Below are 22436 nucleotides of genomic sequence, written 5' to 3'. Positions count from 1 at the left end.
AAGCGCGCCACGTTACAGAATATACTTAGCAAGTTGTGCACATAAATCTAAATTATTGCCAATTAGTGCTGATAATTGCTTGTTAACATCCAATTCACAGTACCGATTAGCTAGTTAACCAATTAACTTAGGCACACTGTTATAGAATACTCTTCGATTTCCATGCGGAAATTAAGACGCGATATATAGAATCCTGAGGTAAGTGCCTGCGTTAAGTTTTTGGAGGCCTCACATACTAATGGAAATATTAGTACATGACCTTCAAAAAGGAACATGCCCTATAAAAAGGAAACATAAAATCTGCAGTTAGCTCATGGAAAATTCCCACATTAAGTGCAAATTTGAGTACATTTTAGTTAAAGGGCCCCTTAATTCTTCCCAGTATTAACTATGACTATTTGATGAATGCATATTCTTTTGCATGGCTAGAACTCTTAGGCCCCTGTTTACAAAGCCGCGTTAGCAGCTGGCGGTGCAGTACTACCAACACAGCCCATTCACTTTGAATGGGCTGTGTCGGCAATGCCGCGCGGCTTTGTAAACAAGGAAGTTAGCGTTTCCTCTTTGAATTTATGCCTTACTATTTGCCCAGAGGCTCTTATCCCATTTCAGCCCATAGTGAAATTCCATATACTGGAATCTAAGCTCCCCCAGGTCACTTAACCTCTCAACAAGAACTAAAGAACTGCACCAACTCTGTTAGCTAATGCTGTAACTGAAGGGAGTGAACAGGTTAAAGATCACTGCGTGTGTGGGTTCATTTTCTATTTTCCATTTCTTGACATGGCATGATCAGAAGCTCTGTTTTCTGTGCCAGATTTCTGTTTGCCAACATTAGTTCATTGGCAGAACGGCAACAGGTGCATTGTTCTCCTAGGGCCACGCTTACATTTGTGCAAATAGGATTATTTGTTATTGTTACTATTTTATGGGTCGTTCTGGATCTTTTACCTAGCTCACATAGAAGTGATAAATGAAGTTAACTCTTTAAAACAAGAACAATCCTAGAAGACTGGTGTTTTCTTTTTTTTCTGATGAAATACCAGGTTTATTAAAATGTTGACAGCTGTCAGAAGCCAATGTCTTTTATTAAAATATCATTTTTTGAGAAAACAATACAAATATGATGCATCCTATTTTGGAGATGGGGAACAGAATATTAAGTAGCACAAAAAATGGCTCCATGTAATTTCCTTATCGAATATAAACCCTACTGAATAAATTAGTCCCAAAAGTCTCAGCTAATAAAGAACCCCTTTTACCAATCTGCGGTAAAAGGGAACGTACAGTAGCATCGGCACCAAGGCCCCTTTGACACCAGCAGATAAAAAGCCCAAAAAAGTAAATGTGGTAAGTAAACACTTGCCACGTGGCCTTTTCCAGGGGATGCCTTACCGCCACCCATTGAGGTGGCGGTAAGGGCTCCCACGCTAACCCAGCGGTAACCCCCAGTGGTAAAAATTACAGCTAATTTCTAGGAGTGGTGGAACTGGTGTGCACTGGGGGCCTCACTATCTCCGGTGCCCATGTTAGCCCCCCCCCCCCAAATGTCTCATTTGGTGCAGAATATTATGGTTAAACCTGTGGAAAAAAATTGGGCCACAATCACTAAATGGAGCCGAAAAGTAGGTGCTGGGAACAATGTGAGCTTAGTGCTGTTCTATAAAGGTTATCCTCCGGATTCTACATATTGCGCAAAGTGTTCCACGCCAAAATCTAAGTGAATTCTATAACAACACACGTAACTTAATTGGCTTAACAAGCGAATCAGCATTGATACTAGCACTTAACAAGCAACAATGGGCATTAATTGACAATAATTAGAATTTACATGCATAACTCGCTAAGTGTATTCTGTAATGCACAGCACCTACATTTTAATGCGCACAGCCAAAAAGGGGTGTGGTTATGGGTGGGGAAATGGGTGTTTCATGGACATTCCAAAATTTACACACAAGTGTTACAGAATATGCCGCTCTGCATCTAAATCTACACACCGGTATTTATTTATGCCACATTTTCCTTGGTGTAAATGGATGCGCATAGGATTTATGCCAAGGAAAACCTGGTGTAAATCTCAGCATGTAGATTTAGGTGAACTGGGCCATATTCAGGCGCCATAGAATCTGGCCCTATGCTCCTAAATTTAAGAGCGTAATTTATGCTTCTAAATCTATGCTAAATCTATGAGCGTAATAGGCCAGCCCTAAATTAGGAGCATAAATTTAGGAGCATAGATTACGCTCATAATTTAGGAGAGTAATACAGGAGAATAAATTTAGGAGTGTAAAGTTGGGAGCAGAACCTTTATAGAATAAGGCCATTAGCATGTATTTTGATGCCCAACTTGGGCACAATGACTTATACCAACTGTAATCTGGTGCAATTCCTGGCTCGCAACTTGGGCACACAACCTCCATATTCTATATGGCGCCTACATCTTTGGAAAGTCCCTGACTCACCCATGCCCCTCTCATAGCCATACCCCTTTTGGGTTGCATGCAAGAGGATTTAGGCGCACATTTCTATAGAATTGTGTGCAGTAAGATGTATGCGCAAAGCCAAATTAGAGCCAATTAACATCAATAATTGACAACAATTATTGATGATAAATGGCTCATTAACTAATTTATTTGCGCACGGCTCTCAGGATCATGCACAATTTTGTGCACCCAAATAGAATCTGGGAGACTGTATGCAAATACATGAGGGCTGATATTCAGCTGGTGAGATACAGCCCGCATAAGTTCTGTGGTGAACGCTGACCCCAGATTTTCAATGCCGAGCCATTTTCAGTGATTGGTATTGGATAAGTGTGGAGTTTTTTTTTTGGGGGGGGTGGCCATTGGAGCTTAACCAGTTAAGCTGAATGCTATTTAACTGGCCAGGAGCAGTTCTTGGCCAGTTAAATAGCGCTGAATATTGGGGTGGGGGGTGATGTTTTGTTAAACGGGGCATACTATCCCTCTGTCACTTTTTACCTTCTTTTCATAAGATCAGAATGTCATTCCCAATAATAATAACTCTTAGGGGCCCTTTTACTAAGCCATGAAGCCATCTACACACATCCTACGTGCATCAATTTTGAACTACCGCCCGGCTACCGCGTGGCACGGGCGGTAATTTCATTTTTTTCCATGCATCCACTAAGTGCACCGGAAATTGTCCGGCACATGCTGCTAACCGGTGGTAATTGACATTGAGGCTTATTTTCAAAGCACTTAGCCTCCCAAAGTGCTTTGAAAATATGCCTCATTGTACATGTGTAGACCATTTCCGCCTGGTTACCGCATGAGACCTTACTGCTAGGTCAGTGGGTAGCGGTAAGGACTCAGGCCCAAAATAGACACATGGCAATTTTTATTTTGCCGCACATCCATTTTCGGCCCCCCCAAAAAGGGCTTTTTTTGCAGGTGCGCTGAAAAAATGGACCTGCACGCATCCAATAAACGTGTCTACACCAGCGCAAGCCATTTTGCAGATCACCTTAGTAAAAGGACCCCTTGGTGTTATTATAACTTTAATAATAAAGCCATTTACAATAATGATCTTGACCAGTGGAATGTCAAGTGCAAGGGCACAGAAATATACCATGTGTAATATATGCCTTAAAAGTAGCCAGCTGTGTATTTTCAGTTGAACGAAACTCATTTTTGCTAACCTTACGTTACCTTGTAGGTTCACTGAATGAATTGCATGGAATGCTGGTACGATTTGCAATGCAACATGAACTAAAACCCTTGCATTTTAACACCAGGGGACTAGCAGGTTTATTCTGTTTGCATGTGCTTCCCCCTAGACTCTGGCTGCTCTAACAAGAAATTCAATAAATCTGCTTCCAAACCATCTTGCACAAGCTTTGCATGTCCAGTCTGGGCCTGAGGAAATTAACAAGCGAATAGAGCACACCATCGACTTACGGAGTGGCGATAAGTTGAGACGAGAGCATATCAAGCCTTTCTCTCTGATGTTTAAAGACTCCAGCCTGGAGCATAAGGTAGCTGAGTCCTGATAGCTGTTTATTTTGTCCAAATAAAATTGTCTGAGCATATTCACTGAATTTGAGGAGAATTAAAGGAGACAGCTTTGTGTTGTGATTCTTGTAAGCGTGATTGAGCTGAAAACAGTAGATAAGCATACTGGTTATGGTTGTGATGCAGAACATATTAATTCAGTTCAGAGTATGCAAAATGGTGCCCACTTTGATGGGAAAAGTCTAAGATGCTGAAATTACAAAGTTAAAGGTAAAGAACTGTTGCCTCAGCATGAATTGTTGTGAAGACGGGAGAAAATAAAACCCACGGTGTGATTGATTTTGCTTCATTTTACTGGTCTGTGCATTGGTTCCCTAGTCTTGATGCCTTTCAACATGTTGACATCTTGTTTAACAAACCTTTTTTTCCTTAAAGCAGCATTTTGAATAACTCCTGCATATGCATAGTATGTATTGCTTGTTCAAAATTCTTGCAGCATCTCTGGAAGGAGGAACGGCTTCATGGATGATGCATTTTTACTCATAATCTTTTGTAATTATTGAGCTTAAAGGGAAGAGGTCATCAAGTTCTTTTCATTTATTTGTCTGCTTAACAAATTTGGGAAGCATAAATAATGGATCTCTATTATCGACCTCTAGTTTGTTTAACCTTCATTGAATTTATACTAAAAACATTCTTCCTCCACTTCAAGTAGAGGCCCTGATGTCCCCAGGCCTGCAAATAACTATTTATCTTAATAAGATCTTTGTGCAAAAGAAGCATTGTGCCATTAATGATGTAAACACATTGTGACCTGCTGAGAGATACGGTACCAAAAGTGGGGTATGTGATTTATTTATACCACAATATGGAGGGGTATCAATTACATATTCCTGCCAAATTTCAGCCTCAAGTATGGATTAATTACATCTTTAAAAAATGAGAAACGTTTTATCAATAAAAATTAATTAACCAAAGAAATCACATGCCCCCCCTTAGGTACCTGAAGTTTTTAGGCTGTAGAACATGAAAAACAAAAACTGTGAAAAAAAATTGCGTAGTCCGATTCTATTGACCCTATAGTACCCAAAACTTTCAAAAATGAAAGTTGCCTGAATCCAGTTTTATAGCCTTTATCTCTGTTGTTTTTTTTTATTTATTTTTATTCAAATTATATATTATACAGCTCTTAAAAAGATAATACAAGAAATTGGAAAATCTTAACATAAAGAAATATTCAATGTTATCAATAACAGAAATCTTTTCCCCACTTTCGACCACTATAATTAGGTCAATTAGATCCAAGAGCTTAAATAAACCCATTAATCTAGGAAATCAATTTATAATTATTGCTACCCAGCTAGTTTACTCCAAGCAATCATACAGTGTACTATCTATGACTAGACTATAACATTTACCTCTTTTTTAGACAGCAAAAAATCTTCTAACTGCTTGGAATCCAAGAATTGAAATTGTTTAGCCTGAAATAATACTCAACATATGCAAGGAAATTTAAGTACAAAATTTGCACCTAATGCCAAAAAGGCTTTGCGCCTTTTCTGTGTTTGTCTAGCCAAATCAGGATAAATTCTTATTTTAGATCCCAGAAAGAGAGAGTCTAAATGACGAAAAGAAAGCGTCAACATCATCTTGATCCATATTCAATGATCCAAACCTTTATTAAACCCTGCTAAGCTAACTGCTTTTTTACCACATTCGCTGGCAATGAATTTCAGGTTATAATGTTTCCAGTTGGGATAGTTTTGGACTTATCATGTTGGTAATGGACCTTTTTGTATCAGCTTTGTAGGCTTTTTTTTTATTCTCAGCAGGGATTTCCTACCCCTATTTCCTAAATTTAAAGGCTTTCCTACATCATTTATTGCCATCAAAACAGGTAAAGGTCAATTTTCAAAAGATGTAAGTACCTAATTTTTAGAGCTGGTTCCCCTGCCCTATCCTAGCACTGGCATTTAGGATTCCAAAAAAAATGGGACAGGACCAGGTCAAGGAAAATGAGTTAAGTCATGTGCACTGATTTTCAGCTCTGAGCACTTTAACTTGAGCATTTCAATAGTTACCCTAAATTTAGGATCCTAAGGCACTATATTCAAACGGAATTGCAGTGGCTGCTCTATATATAGCACCAAACAAAAATTGATCAAAATCCCACTATCAAACATAGGGATCCTTTAACAAAGCTGCACTTCCAATTTGCATGTGCTGAATGATGACCATCCAATGGGAACTGAATTGGCTTCTTCCCATTCAGCGAGTAAAAGGAGCCCATAATCATCAAATACCACTTGGATCACCAGGGTTATTGATGAAATGGACCATCATATAAAATAATCCTCATTGTTTATTCAAACTGAGGATGAAATGTGGCACGATGGGTTTCCAGCGTTGGAAGTGGCATAGCCAAGGGGAGGCCTTGGGGTCTGGGCCCCCCACGTTTGGCTCAGTCCCCCTCTGCAACCGGAGTATTCTTTGGCTGGCTGGGGAGATGCCCAATCCCCACCAGCCGATGAGACCCACAGCTGGAACTGCCCCAGTGCTATCTCTGCAAGGAAGAAGTTGATGGCTTCCATTCTTGGCGCTGACGTCGGCACGCCTCGTGCATGCTCAGTTTGCTTATTCAAAATGAGTGCTGATGTCAGCAGCAGGAAGGGAGGCCACAGACTTCTTCCCTGCAGAGTCAGCGCTGGGGCAATTCTGGCTGTGGATCCCTCAGCTAGCGGGGATTGGACATCCCTGGCAGCAAAGGTATAAATTCCGCAGTGGCAGTGGCCAGGGAGTGGGGAGAGGAAATGCCTTCTCCCCTTCATCCACCCCTGGGCCCCCCCAGAAAGCCAGTGCTGGCTACTCCCCTTATGTTTCAGGGTTATTCATCTGCATGCGGTCCACATTTTTACTGTTTTTAGAACAGTAAAACAAACAAACAAAAAAATGCAAAGAAAGAGAAAGAATAAAGGAAAAACAGAAAAGGTGAGATATATTCATGGATTGAACTGTGAGGGACTGTCCTTTTCCTAAAGTGGTGTCCTATCCCTTGGGTTTTGACGTTGTTCAGGTCAGGATCAGGTTCACAGTTGAAGCTTCTTGATATTTGGCAAGTAGTAACCAGGACTGAGGGTCTCCTTAAAAAGAACTATTTCTCAACTTTGTAATTTTACTAAAGAGACTGTGGCAAGTTAGAAGAGCTTTCTAAAAGGACTGGTTGATAGGAAAATGTTTATTAAATCTGGAAGTGCAGATGGCAATGTTGCAGGCTACTGGACTATTTGATATCAAGAATGGTTTTGTTGTTTATCATAGACTCAAGGCCCTTGAGAATAGAGTGAGAGCTAGGAATCTGTATTTCTTACATTTTCCTCTTATACGTTTAGGACTATATTCTGTGTATGGTGCCTGAAAAATCAGCGCTGTCTAGGCGTATTCTGTAAACTGTGCTTAGATTTAGGTGTGGTTTATAGAATATGCTTAGCGGCCATGGCTGCACCTAACTCTAGGCGCATCCACTTATGCATGGGCGGGTCAGGGGCATTCCTAAAATTTGTGTGTAGTGTTATTCAATACCGGGGATGTGCACCTACGTTGGGCACTGGGAATTACACTTGGTTTCAACAGGTGTAAGTCCTGGAGCTCAAATTTGGCCACTGAAATCGGCATTTAATGCTATTCTATAATGGGTGCTCATCTTTAAGTGCCCATTATAGAATAGCATTGAGCTCTGATTTTTGTGGCGCTGATTTTTGAGCACCATTTACTGAATCTTGCCCTCTATGTGAAATGAGGATCTCTGATAAATATTAAGCCTTCACGGCAAATAGTTGATCACAGCAACTTCAGACCAAGATTGTACGTATAATCAACAAAATGTTTTGCAGTTTTATTATTTTCTCTGCATTTCGTCGAGTGTTCTTTAAAACATATTTTAGAGCTACTCTTCACATTGTTGCAAAAAAGATATAGTAGAATTGGAAAAGGTACAGCGAAGGGCGACGAAAATGATAGTGGGGATGGGACGACTTTCCTATGAAGAGAGGCTGAGAAGGCTAGGGCTTTTTAGCTTGGAGAAGAGACGGCTGAGGGGAGATATGATAGAAGTGTATAAAATAATGAGTGGAATGGATCGGGTGGATGTGAAGCGACTGTTCACGCTATCCAAAAATACTAGGACTAGAGGGCATGAGTTGAAGCTACAGTGTGGTAAATTTAAAACGAATCGGAGAAAATTTTTCTTCACCCAACGTGTAATTAGACTCTGGAATTCGTTGCCGGAGAACGTGGTATGGGCGGTTAGCTTGACGGAGTTTAAAAAGGGGTTAGATAGATTCCTAAAGGACAAGTCCATAGACCGCTATTAAATGGACTTGGAAAAATTCCGCATTTTTAGGTATAACTTGTCTGGAATGTTTTTACGTTTGGGGAGCGTGCCAGGTGCCCTTGACCTGGATTGGCCACTGTCGGTGACAGGATGCTGGGCTAGATGGACCTTTGGTCTTTCCCAGTATGGCACTACTTATGTACTTATGTACTTATGTACCTTTGTGCCGTTTACCGATGTTTCACCAACACGCATGCGTCCGCACTCCCCTTTGTTTTGGCGCTCTTTCGCAGTCCTTTTAAACTCATCCAACACACAGTCTGCTTTTTTCAAACCTTACAGCGGCGTCTAGAAGCGATATCCCTCGGTCTTTATAAAGGTACTTATTTTGTTCTATATTATCAAGAACAGAGCATTTTATCTGATTAAACGTTACTGATTTCCAATTGGCACTGTATCTTTTTTTCATTTTTTACAAGGAGCTCATGTATTCACTTTGGTCCCTTTGCAGATTTTCTTTCATAATACATTTTTGTTCATGTTATTCACATCACTAGGACAGATGAAATATTTTCTTTCATGATACATTGAAGTCCATGTTATTCACATCATATCGGTTTGGTGCCTTTTTCCATCCTTTAAACACCTCCAACACACAGTCTGTCTTTTTTATGCTTTACAGCGACATCCAGAAGTGATATCACTCACAATACCTCAGATTGGTTCTTTCTGAAGGCATTTTTTGTTTTTAATCCACAACATAGCATTTTATCTGGTTACTGTCACTGATTTCCAGTTCACTTACAATTAGTGCAGTTTATGGCTGATCGGCACCGTGTCTACTTCAAGTTCTTTTTTAAAAAATGTCTTTATTTTTATTACCTGAGGTAGACGAGGCATATTCATTATGCCATCACAACACATCCATATGCCATATGATGTTAATATAGCTCCAGTTCATAAACACATTCATTTTCAGCTTTTCAGCATATGTGTCTCGTACCTCACACTAACACTATCTGCTTTTGTCTCACCCAGAATGTAAACCGCACTGAACCCTGGAAAGCAAATATTAGCGGTATACAAGAATTGAATTAAACTGAATTGAATATTGTTGCGTTTTATAATCGGTCTGTGTGTTGTTTTCAGTACATTTTGTTTTTAGCATATGCATTCACTATCAGGTGCGTTTCAACTCTCTTATAACTTTTGTTCAGCATTACCTCTCCTGGTCCCACAGACATATTATGAGCCCATACAATCATAGTTTTTTGTGTTTATTCACTCTGGGTTTTTTGTATTCACTCACTCGGCTGGTCCCTTTGTTACTTTTACTTTCATGATACACCTTTGCCTGTGTCATTCATATCGCATTGCATCCATATTTCAGTCTTAGCATTTCCCTTTCAGACCACGACGTTCTACTTTTCAAAGATTCTATTTTGAAGACAAAGATTGCCAGACACGTTTACCAAGGTCAGTTCTTGTATACACATATACTTGTGTTTTTGACCTATACATGCACACATTTCTTTGCTCCCTTCTTTGAAGGCACCTTTAGTCTTATACAGGGCTTTTTTTGAGGGGGTACTTGGGGGTACTGAGTGCCGGCAACTTTTCCATTGTCTGCTAAAATTGACCCACAGTCCACAAGTTTTAATGAAAGAGCTCAGGCCCTACACACCAATTCTGCCTTGTCATAGATTCTGTGGCTGGTTGCAGGGGGTCTGGCTATTGTGGGGTGGATCCCTGAGTGATCACCCCACCACTGAAGGGTGGTCTGGCATTTGAGTACTGGCATCTTTTTCCCTAGAAAAAACACACTGGTCTTATACATCGGTTTCTTAATAATAGAGAGATTTTTTTCAATACCACTCGTCTCACCCTTCATTTAAAAATGATGTAACTTTGTATAGATTTTACTTTAACAATGTTATATTTTTGGTTGTCCACCTTTGTAGCAACATTTTCTTTGTTGTTTGTATATATATATATATATTATAACTAACTATTTTAATTTTAGGAGTTTAATTTTCAATGTTTATGCTTTTCTTTTCTTTCTTTTTTTTCTGATGTGTACTCAATATGTTTTACACATGTTTTCATTAATTTTTACGTAGACTCCTGAAGAAGGCACTTTTAGTGCCGAAACATGGTATCACGTTAAGTCATCTTTTATTAAACTTGTGATTCATATTCAGCATCTTTGGTCTGTTTTTGAAGAACCTGATTCTTCTCCCACACTCCATCTTCTCTTGGACTCCACATGGGATATTGGTGTTCAGTCCATTTTTGTGGTTTTTCTACGTCCACAAAAGTCTTTAACGTATGTTTTAAGGTTCCATTAAATCTATCTACCAACCCATTAGTTTCAGGGTGATATGGAGTAGTACGTACAGATTTCACTCCACAGTGTACCCACAGATTCTGGATCAGCTCAGACATAAACTGTGTCCCTTTGTCTGAGAGTATTTCTCATGCATATCCTACGGGGGAAAATATTTCTAGCAGGGTAGTGGCAATTTTCTCTGATTCTATGGAGGATAAGGCTACCGCTTCAGGATATCTGGTAGCAAAGTCCACCACTGTCAGTATATATCTTTTCTCAATCCGGCTAGGGACAACTAGAGGCCCCACTATATCCACAGCTCTTGTCTCAAAGGGCTGACTGATAATTGGTAAAGGTTTCAAGGGAGCTTGGGGGTGATCTTGGGTCTTACCAACTCTTTGGCACACATCACAGGTACGACAGTGGTCAGCTATGGCTCGAGATAGTCCAGACCAATAGAAGTTTTGGGTCAATCTAGTGCATGTACGTGTCAGCCCCTGATGTCCTGCTAGAGGAATATCATGTACAATCTGTAGGAGTTGCTCTCTTTATGCCCTGAGCACTATAAGCTCTTGTCTGCTGTCCAGGGCCCATTTGGATCTGCAGGATCAGTCTCTCTGCACAACAAGCCCCCTTTCTATAGGATACAATCTTTATAAGTCTCACTGATTGGTTGACCTGCACCCTCAAATATGACACGGAACACTTAGCACACCAATGCTCACAAACCCTCTAGACCTGAACATAAGCCAGTGAGGTGAATGATTTACGGACCGTCAGGAGGGTGGAGATGACTAAAGCTGAAAACAGTCACTTCATGAGATGCTGCCTCACTAGAAGGGATCTGGATCCTCCATCTCCACTGGAGCCTGATGGAGGACACCTGCCCTCAGAAGAGGGCCAGGAAGATATGCTGGTAGAGACACCAAGTCCACATACCAGGGTCTTCATTGCTAATCCGTTGCAATCAGAAGGACCAGAGAAGGATGCAGAAAAACTTGTGATGTACCTTCCAGATTAGCGATCCGAGTGAAAACACAAACTCCCTGATATTCATCTGGTGGCACGCAGCACGGTTAGCTGCTACCACCAGCACTAACCCCAGATATTCAATGCTGGCTTGTTTTGGTGACCAGCATTGAATATATGGGGTTTTTATTTCCAGCTATAACTTAACCGGCTATATCAATATTCAGTGCTAGCCTATTAAATTAATAGTGGGCAAAGATGGGACTGCTTTTTATGCGGCCTAGTTTGCCTGCTAAACTTAGCCAGCCAGCATTTGAATATTCGTAGATAGCAGGCTATATCATGTGATATAGCCAGTTATCCAATATGTGCAAATCCATTCCTGGCTGGTTAAACAGTGCTGAATATCGGGCTCAAAGAGCAGCTCCAACTGAGGCCACTCAAGAACCAATGTGGGGAAACCTGCAGAGCTAGCCTCTCTTCTGCAACTGAAGAACCAAGCTGCCTTGGCATTGCAGCTCAAGGCCATCAGGTCAAACATTGGCCTGCCCCGCTTATCCACAATAAGCTGAAAAGCTTCCGGGATCAGCTCACACTCCCCTGGACCTAGGATGGACCAGTTGAAAAAATCTGCTTGTCCTGGCCATAATGTGAACCGCTGAGAGCGCCAGAAAATGCTTCTCTATCCAGCAGCATAGAGCTGCTGCCTCCAGTTTGGCCATGTGGCTCCTGGTACCCTCTTGCATGTTGACACAAGCCTGTTCTGTAGCATTGCCCGACATCACTCACACCACCACCCTGCCCTGCAGGCAAATGATCAACCACGTTGACTTCTGAAAGGACCAGAGACCCAGCACTACTCTTTGTACCACAGTGAGCCCCCTAGCCCCTGAGGCTGCCATCTGTGGTGACCAAACTCCACTGCAGGGGATCCAAAGGTACCTCTCTCAACAGATGAGAGTTGAAAGTCCACCAAGCAAAGGTCTGGTGAATCCACAGAAAAAGGGGTAACCCGCCTTTGAAATTCTGAGATCTCAGGGGCCAGTATAGAAACATGACCCCCTGCAGGGGTCTCATATACATGCATGCCCCTGGAAACATTTCCAGGGCCACCATTATGGAGCCAAGGACCTGAAGATAGATCCAAACCCTAGATGCCCACGATGCACACTGATGACTCAGCTGGGACTGTAGCTCGTGCATCCATTCCTTCATGAGAAACACTGTCCCACAGCCAATATTAAACACAAGTCCCAGATATAGAATAATAATTGTTCTTCTTCTTTCTTCTTTACTATGTACATTGTAATTTCTTTCTTTTTTAACCTCTGTCAAGACTGATTATATTGTAAACCATAAGTACACAAGTACATAAGTGTTGCCATACTGGGACAGACCGAAGGTCCATCAAGCCCAGTATCCTGTTTCCAACAGTGGCCAATCCAGGTCATAAGTACCTGGCAAGATCCAAAAGCTGTATAAACCACCTGGATGGCTTAACTATTGGGTAGTCAATCAAGTAAAATAAACCTTGAACCTATATTCCAACCACCGAAAGGGAACCAAATTGCTCCTGGTGCAGTTCACCACCCATCCCAAGCTGTTCAAGAGCTGAATCACTTGAGATGTAGCCATCTTGGACTCCTCCACTGAGTCTGCCCTGATTAGACTGAAAGAGGAAATTGGGTTTTTGTATCTGAATGATACCCTAAATGACCTCTCTCAATGCTATGTTTAATTCCTATACAAGAGCATTAGGATAACCAACATAACTAAGACCTTTCTTATGAATGAATTATGACTTTAATTTGGCACAAATTAATAGTAACAGATTAATAATCTCTCACCCTCCACCCCCATTTAAGGGCCAGAAAACCACTTAATTTATACAACCAATTTTTCAGTCCCCCAATAATCACCTACCCTCGGAATTTGCAGTAACCTGGCATTGTTCTCCTCCACTCTCCACCCCCACCCCTTCGAAATGAACAGATCTCTTCTTATTACTTCTTCTCAAGATCATGGTGCCTGTATTGTTACGAGTTGCTTGGTATACCATGAGCAGCTAGATTGGTTTCTGCTTTTCAAGCTAGATTAAAAGACATTCAGGCTCATTTTCGAAAGAGAAGGACGCCCATCTTTCGACACAAATCGGAAGATGGGGGTCCTTCTCACTGGGTCACCCAAATCAGTATAATCGAAAGCCGATTTTGGGCGTGCCCAATTGCTTTCCGTCGCAGGGACGACTAAAGTTCACGGGGGTGTGTCGGAGGCGTAGCGAAGGCGGGACTTGGGCGTGCCTAACATATGGACATCCTCGACCCATAATGGAAAAAATAAGGCGTCCCTGATGAGCACTTGGACGACTTTACCTGGTCCTGTTTTTTTTTTATGACCAAGGCACAAAAAGGTGTTCAAACTGACCAGATGACCACCGGAGAGAATCGGGGATGACCTCCCCTTACTCCCCCAGTGGTCACTAACTCCCTCCCACCCTCAAAACAAATCTTTTAAAATATTTTTTGCCAGCCTCTATGCCAGCCTCAAATGTCATACTCAGGTCCATCACAGCAGTATGCAGGTCTCTGGAGCAGTTTTAGTGGGTGCAGTGCACTTCAGGCAGGTGGACCCAGGCCCACCACCCCCCCACCTGTTACACTTGTGGTGGTAAATGTGACCCTCCAAAACCCACCACAAACCCACTGTACCCACATCTAGGTGCCCCCCGTCACCCGTAAGGGCTATGGTAGAGGTGTACAGTTGTGGGTAGTGGGTTTTGGGGGGGATTAGAGGGGCTCAGCACACAAGGTAAAGGAGCTGTGTACCTAGGAGCAATTTATGAAGTCCACTGCAGTGCCCCCTAGAGTGCCCGGTTGGTGTCCTGGCATGTGAGGGGGACCAGTGCACTACAAATGCTGGCTCCTCCCATGACTAAGGGCTTGAATTTGGTCATTTCTGAGATGGGCATCCTTAGTTTCCATTATCGCAGAAAATCAGAAACGGCCAAGTCTAGGGGACGACCATCTCTAAGGATGACCTAAATTTCAGCATTTGTGCGTCCCCGACCATATTATCAAAACGAAAGATGGACGTCCATCTTGTTTCAATAATACTGGTTTCCCCGCCCCTCCACCTGGATGTTTTGCGAGGACGTCCTCAGCAAAACTTGGGCGTCCCTTTCGATTATGCCCCTCATTGTGATTCATTTACTTGGGGGGTGGAGATTCTGTGTATTTTGATTGTATCCCGAATTGAGACTGACACTCCTCCACCCCATCTTCCTAGTCTTGATTGATGTTGGATGTTGAAACCTGTTGGGCGTAGTTCAGCCGGTGGTAAACCCACACTTTCATCTAACCAGGTTTCACTTATACCTAGGATGTTGTTGAGACCGGCTAGAAGCAGTGCACAGTTCAGAACTGAGGGTGGAGGGTGGCACCTGACAGTTTGAACAGGCTTCGTAAAAAAATTGAAGTGCCTCCAACAATAGCCCACCCTAGACTTCAGAAAATCCAGTGTTTCTAATAATAGCCCAGGCAATTATTAGAGACAATATAGTATGTAAAAGGTTACAACTTCTGTATCTTGACATAGGAGGCAATGTCCAATTGTGCATTAAAAACTGGTTAAAAGATATAAAACAGATAACTGGGGGATGGGACAACTTCCCTATGAGGAAAGACTAAAGCGGCTAGGACTCTTCAGCTTGGAGAAGAGACCACTAAGGGGAGTTAGGATAGAGGTTGATAAAATACTGGGTGGAGTGGAGTGAATTGTTTGTTTACTCTTTCCAAAAATACTAGTACTAGGGGGCATGCAAAGAAGCTACTAAGTAGTACATTTAAAACAAATTTGAGAAAATATTTCTTCACTCAACAAGTGACTAAACTCTGGAATTTGTTGCCAGAGAATGTGGTAAATGCAGTTAGCCTAGCAGGGTTTAAAAAAGGTTTGGCTAATTTTCTACCAAAATAGTCCATAAGCCAATATTAAGATAGATTTAGGAAAATCCACTGCATATTCTAGGATAAGCAGCATGAAATCTGTTTTGCTGTTCTGGGATCTTGCCAGGTACTTGTGACCTGGATTGACCACTGTTGGAAACAGGATACTGGGCTCGATAGACCTTCTGTCTGTCCCAGTATGGCAATGCTTATGTTGTTATGTTCTTGATAAGATGTTATTGTATAATGTTTCCACACAGGGTCGATACAACTCATTTGCTTGCTAGCCCACTGTTCACATTAAAATGGTTTTTTCTCTCTCTCTCTCTCTCTCTCTCTCTCTCTCAGACTTTGCTAGCTGTCAAACCAGTACTGTTCCAAAAAAGTCTATTTTGAACAAAAGTTTCACTGTTCAGCATATTTGATGTTTTATCTAAACATAGAAACATAGAAAAATGTAGGCAGATAAGACCATATGCCCTATCCAGTCTGCCCATCCATGCCATCTACTCTCCATTTCATTCCCTTATAGATCTTCTGTACTTGTCCAAAGCTTTCTTTAATTCAGATACTGTTTTCTTTTCCACCATTTCCACTGGGAGGCTGTTAAATGAATTCACCACCCTTTCTTTGAATCCCTCAGTGGAAATTTCTTACCATCCACTAGGGAGAGATCTTCTGTGCTCTCCACTTCAGCAGGAAATCTCTCTCCATGGTACATTTTTTTGTCCCTCTGCTGGCCTGGTGAACTCCTTCTTCCACATACTCTTATTGGCTAATGTCCAGGAAATCCAATGTTATATAGGGGTTGTGTTCATAGACTTTAATGGTATGTCCTGTCATTGGCTGTTTAGAGGCTAACAAGGAAGTAATTGAGATTGGCATTTCATGATTGCTCCAACTTATTAAGGATTAAGTCATGGGGTTTGGTCCAATGATGCAAAGGTCTAGTGAGCTTAAGCATACTCAACCCATTCTCTGATAGGTCCATTAAAGGGGTGTATCAACAGATCCACCCTCTGACCACATGGAGGGACACACTTGCGCTAGGTCATCATGCCCTCAAGCTGTATCCATCCAAGCTCTACATTGCAATGTTCTCTAGTACATCAGCTTGGATCAATAATGCTAACAGCTTAATTCTCTAAAAAATATAGTTCAGGCCTGGTCTGGACAGCTAAGTAGCAAAGCCTAATTTGGCTCTAAACCCTAGGGGCTTAAAGCCATCCCAAAACTAACTGTAACAGGCCAAAAACTAAGGTAGGTGTCTATTTTGATTCCTTGTGAGTATAGGTGGGCTTGGAAAAGGTGTAAGGGGCTGTCGGTAGCCTGAAAGGAAGAGTGCAAAAGTGAAAACCGGGCCATAGAAGCACAAGTAACGCAATGAGAATGTGAAGGTAGGCCTCGATCAGATCCAGGGATATTAGAAAATTGCCGATCTTACTGAGGTGATGACTGAGTCCAGCAACTTCATATAGTAACTTAGTAAATGACGGCAGATAAAGACCTGTATGGTCCATCCAGTCTGCCCAACTAGAATCGTAGTACCTGTATCACTGCATTGAGACCTTTGAGGTCTAGGACCTGAAAGATATAGCAGCATCCTCTGCATGCTTCTCAGGAGGCATAATCTCCATAGCCCCAGCTGGACCAGATGAAGAAGCATGTTGGCCAGCGCCTAAATAAGGCACAAGAGGAGATCAGGAAGGCCTCTAAAAGAGGACATGCCAGATCCAGTGCATAGCTGTTACTCACCACCTCCAGCATTCATTGGACCAAGGTGGTGCGAACCCACTATGGCAAAGGAAGGACAGTCTGCCACCCACTCAAACCAATTAGGGACCCAGTGCACTCCCGAAAAGCCTTGGTCACCAGACCATCATGGAGCTTGACAGGGACTTTGTTTGGAAAGTTCTAGCAGTGCACCAGCTTATATCCAGTCATGTCCCATTTAATTTTGAGAGGTAGTCAAACAACTAAACTCTGGAATTCGTTGTCAGAGAATGTAGTAAAAGCAGTTGGCTTAGCGGTGATTAAAAAAGGTTTGGATAGATTCCTAAAAGAAAAGTCCATAAGCCATTATAAAGCTTGGGGAAACTCCACTGCGTATTTCTAGGATAAGCAGCATAAAATGTATTGTACTGTTTTGGGATCTTGCCATGTACTTGTAGCCTGGATTGGCCACTATTGGAAACAGGATGCTGAGCTTGATGGACCTTTGGTCTGTCCCAGTATGGCAATACTTATGTTCTTATGTAAAGTTTTAGTGTTAAAATTCCCTCTATACCCAGAGATTCTATATAGCGTGCCTAGAGATCCATGCAATCCTATAACAATGCACACAACTCAATTGGTTTAATAAGCTAACGAGCGCTGCTAACAGCACTTAACAAACAATAATGAGCACTAATTGGCACTGATTAGAATTTAGACACAAAACGCGCTAAGCATATCCTGTAACAATGTGCACCGAATTTCTAATGCACAACAAAAAAAGAATCCCTCCCATACTGACTGCATTTTGTACAGCTAAATCTTAGCATGCTTGGGGTCCTTTTACTAAAGCTTAGTGTAAGCTTAACACACTAATAGACATTAGTGTACACTAAGTGCTAAGATGCCCATTATATACCGATGGGCTTCTTAGAATTTAGCGCATGCTAATTCTGTTAGTGTGTTACTTAGCTTTAGTAAAAGAGCCCCATAAAATTTACCTGGCTATAAAGAGATGGTGCTAGGGACGTTCTTAATACAATGTGAACCAACTCCCAGTCTATCAAATTCTTTAAGCACCCTTTGTTTTATTTATTTATTTATTTATTTATTTATTTATTTTTTTGGACCATCAGAAATAGCATTATTATTTTCATTTGTCACCGCTATTTATTAAGCAGAGCAATGCTGCAATCATCATTGGTCCACTTTTATCTCTTATTTAAATTTACTCATCTTTTTAGTACAACACTTATTCTGAAGACATTTGTCAAACAATCAAAAATGCACTTAGGTTTTTTTTTTCAATGGACTCACTGCCAGCATGTCCAGTGTTTTGTTTCTTTCGTCAGGGTAGTAGTAGTCCGATGACACGTAACAAGCTTTCACACAGAATGCCTCACTGCCATGTTGGCAGTGAGTCTATTGAAAAAAAGCTAAGTGTATTTTTGATTGTTTGGCAAATGTTTGACAAATACCCTCCCTTTCTCAGACAGCCTAAAAATACTTGGAGTCACAATCGACCGCAACCTTACCCTTGAGAGCCAAGTAAACTCCGTAATAAAAAAAAATGTTCTACGCAATGTGAAACTCAAACAATTAAAGCCTTTCTTCCCGAGAGCAATTTTTCGAAACCTAATACAATCAATGGTCCTAAGCCATGTAGATTACTGCAACGGAATCTACGTGGGATGCAAAAAACAACTAAAAAAAAAACTCCTGACTGCCCAAACACAGCAGCCAGGCTAATATTTGGTAAAATACGATTCGAAAGTGCCAAACCCCTCTGAGAAAAACTGCACTGGCTCCCAATCATAGAAAGGATCATCATCAAAATCTGCACCCTGACCCTCAAAATTATCTAAGGCATAGTCCCAGCATACATGGCAGACCTCATAGATCTACCAGCCAGAAACAGAATCGGATTATCACGATCATATCTAAACCTACATTACCCAAATTGCAAAGGACTTAAATACAAAACAACTTACGCATCCTGCTTCTCCTACATAAGCGCACAACTATGGAATGGAGTCCCATTTAAACTTCAGGAAATCATTAAAAAGCAATCTCTTCAAAAAGGCTTACCCCACCGATCCACCGTAAATCACCATACCCAGCAACACTGTATAACCAATGTTCGTATGAGACAATAAACAATTTACATTCCCTTCGACCCTCATGGAGCCTGACACACACCTACCTCATCAGACCACAATATAACCTTGTATCTGTTATCAACCGACTTGGCGAACGCCATTATGGTACTATGTAAGCCACATTGAGCCTGCAAATAGGTGGGAAAATGTGGGGTACAAATGCAACAAATAAAGAAAATAAATAAAAATGTCTTCAGAATAAGAGTTGCACTAAGATGATGAGATGAGCGAGTCTCCAAAATACACACTAATGGAATACTATAAGTTACATATTTGCTTGGTGCACTTAGTTGTAAATGGTCATGCCTAAATGTTGGCACATTACATTAATTTGGGTTTACGCTAGTATTCTGTAATGGCATTTTGGCACTCAGATGCCGTTATAGAATCAGTGGCACCAAGTTATAGGACTGCCCCCATGTCCTTCTATGAAAAATTATGTCAGTACTTCATTCAGTAGGTGGTGGCACCTCCTTCAGCAGCAATAGCTTCAACTACATGGTGGCCCTTGAGGAATTTTGGACTATTCTTACATACAAATTGTTTCTCTTCAGTGATGACATAGGATTTCATAATTGTTTTCTCAACACTGTCTACGAAATAGCCAGTGCAATTCTCTGTTTGCTGTCCTTGTGCTATAAGGAGATAGAGCTAATTCAATTAATTCTCTATGTTTTTTTTAGAGCTATAAAAGATAAAGGTAGTGCGAATAATTTTATGTTTGTATGTTCTTTAGAGCTATAAGAGATAAAGCTAGTGCAATTAATTCTCTGTGTCTGGGTTTTATGTAGAGATACGAGAGAAAGCTAGTGAAATTAAATGTATGTATGTATATATATAAGGTGACAAAGTATTTGCCAGGTGAAACAGCATTTGAAGGAAAGAATTTGGAAAATGGTATTATTTTCCCTTTGAGAAGGTGAGGAAACTATATCTAGGACATCGATCTGAATGAAGCAAATCAGATTACATGATGGGAATCTGGGGTTAGGAATGACAGGAAGCCTGGATAGCCCTGCTGCAGTGTCCTGTGAGGAAAGATGAATACCAGCTCTGGGAATGGGGGTATGGCTAAGGAAAAGAAAAGCAAGCCCAGAAGTCCCAAGATAGAAAAGGGAATTGCCAAGGGTGACTGGTAGAGGTTAAGTACCCACCTCACATAAGACCTAAGAGGTTTATGGAAGTCAACCACAGCAATGCAGATATGAGGGCCTGAATTGTTTTTGTAGGTGCTGGTGCTGCTTCCACACTTAATTTTCAGCATGGAAAAGCATTCTAACGATGCAAGGTGCCAAAACAGGGCAGAAATGGCAGATCTGTACAAAAGAAAATATATATAATGGCTTCTCAGTATTCTTCTGTCGTAGAACTGGTAACCTCAACAAATAGACACAATGTTCACTCAAAAATATTCTAATGGGGGAAAAAGGTCTCATTTATCACTGGGATATGATATCAGTTATCAACACCAAATAGATAGGTGAATCCCACTAGTGACTAATATAATAACTGACCAAAAAAAAGCCTCCTACCTAAATCAGTGCATTATAACTTTATTTATGGGTTTTCAATTATATTGTATCTTTCTTTCCCTTTAATCTATCATTCTTCAAAAAAGATTATTAACACTCAAAAACCATAATGGAATGACTGACAATTGGCACAAAGCTCCCAAATGCAGTATCACTTATCTGGAAGCACACTTACAGTACACACCCATTTATTGAATAGCACCTAAGTGTTTCCACGCAGAGCTGCAAAGTGGGCATGACCAGGGGAGTGGCATGGCAGGTCAGGGGCATTCCCTTAAAATGCATGCAGTGTTATAGAATAGTGTAGATCCACGTCCAACTTGCATGCTGATATTTACACCTGGTTTCAATTGGGGTAAATCATTGTGCCTAAAATTGAGTGCGGATCCTGGCACTCCGCGCTAGTCTATAAAGGGCAGCCTCTATGCCAACCTCAGATGTTATACTCAGGCCCATTAGAACAACATGCAAGTCCCTGGAATAGTCTGCACTGCAGTCAGGTGGACCCTGGACCATACCTCCCCCTACCTATTACCTTATGGAGGAAACTGTGAGCCCTCCAAAACTCATCAGAAACCCACTGTACCAACATATATGTGCCCCCTTCATCCATAAGGGCTATGGTAGTAGTGTTCAGTTGGGGGTAGTGAGTTTTGGGTGGGTTTTGGGGGCTCAGCAGACAAGAAAAGGGAGCAATGGTGAGATGTGTACCTGGGTGCATTTTATGAAGTCCACTGCAGTGCCCCCGAGGGTGCCCTATTACTTTCCTGGGATGTTTGGGGGACTAGTTCGCTAAACATGCTGGCTCTTCCTACATCCTTGATTTTGTGTGTTTTGCACTTGGACAGTTTTTATTTGAAAATGGACCAAAAAAACACAAATCACAAAACTTTGTTGAAAACAGTATTTTCAAAAACAAAAGAGACTTTTTTGTTTTTTTGAAAATGACCTTCTTTCCTATTCAGAATTTGGACATTTGTCCAATCTGACTTAGATATCATATCGAAAATATCCCTCTTTATAAAATTGCATCTAAGGAGGCATCTTCATACCCTCCTAATTTAGGTGCCCTGTTATAAAATCACCCACCAAAATCATCTCAATGTGTGCACTTCTCATCTGTCTTGACATCTTTGGTCCATTCTTTCTCCACACCAATATTAGCAATATAAGGGTCAATATTAAAAGTGATTTAATCGGGCAGATCAGGCTTCTGCCTGGTTAAATCATGATTAGTAGGCCAATCACCAATATTCAAGGGCACTTAACTGGGCAGTGTTGCTGAATAACAGCTCAGATCACATAAATCAAATCCAGCCAGTGGATGGGTGTTTTTTGTTGTGATCAAATTATTTAATTGATCTTCCAAAATTTATAACTAATAATCTTGCCTCTCAGCATTGCCTTGCATGTTTCCCATAAAGGTCACAATCCTTGGTGTCATCTTTGATTCTGGTCTGACATTCAAACTTTATTCTTCTCCTTC

The 22436-nt window shown here is 41.2% G+C and overlaps 1 protein-coding gene across 1 annotated transcript in view; it reads left to right on the top strand.

Moving 5' to 3' along the window:
- ADCY8 (adenylate cyclase 8) overlaps positions 1-22436 on the top strand; it is a 578382-nt gene that overhangs the window by 355012 nt on the left and 200934 nt on the right. Inside the window, exon 8 of the mRNA XM_030219235.1 lies at positions 3800-3997. Within this exon, the coding sequence (XP_030075095.1) occupies positions 3800-3997 (198 nt within the window). The remainder of the gene's footprint in view (positions 1-3799; positions 3998-22436) is intronic.

This window comes from Microcaecilia unicolor, chromosome 1 (genome assembly GCF_901765095.1).
Source record: "Microcaecilia unicolor chromosome 1, aMicUni1.1, whole genome shotgun sequence".
In the NCBI taxonomy this organism is placed as follows: domain Eukaryota; kingdom Metazoa; phylum Chordata; class Amphibia; order Gymnophiona; family Siphonopidae; genus Microcaecilia; species Microcaecilia unicolor.
The sequence above is the reverse complement of the archived record's forward strand: the minus strand, read 5'-3'. Positions and strand labels throughout refer to the sequence as shown.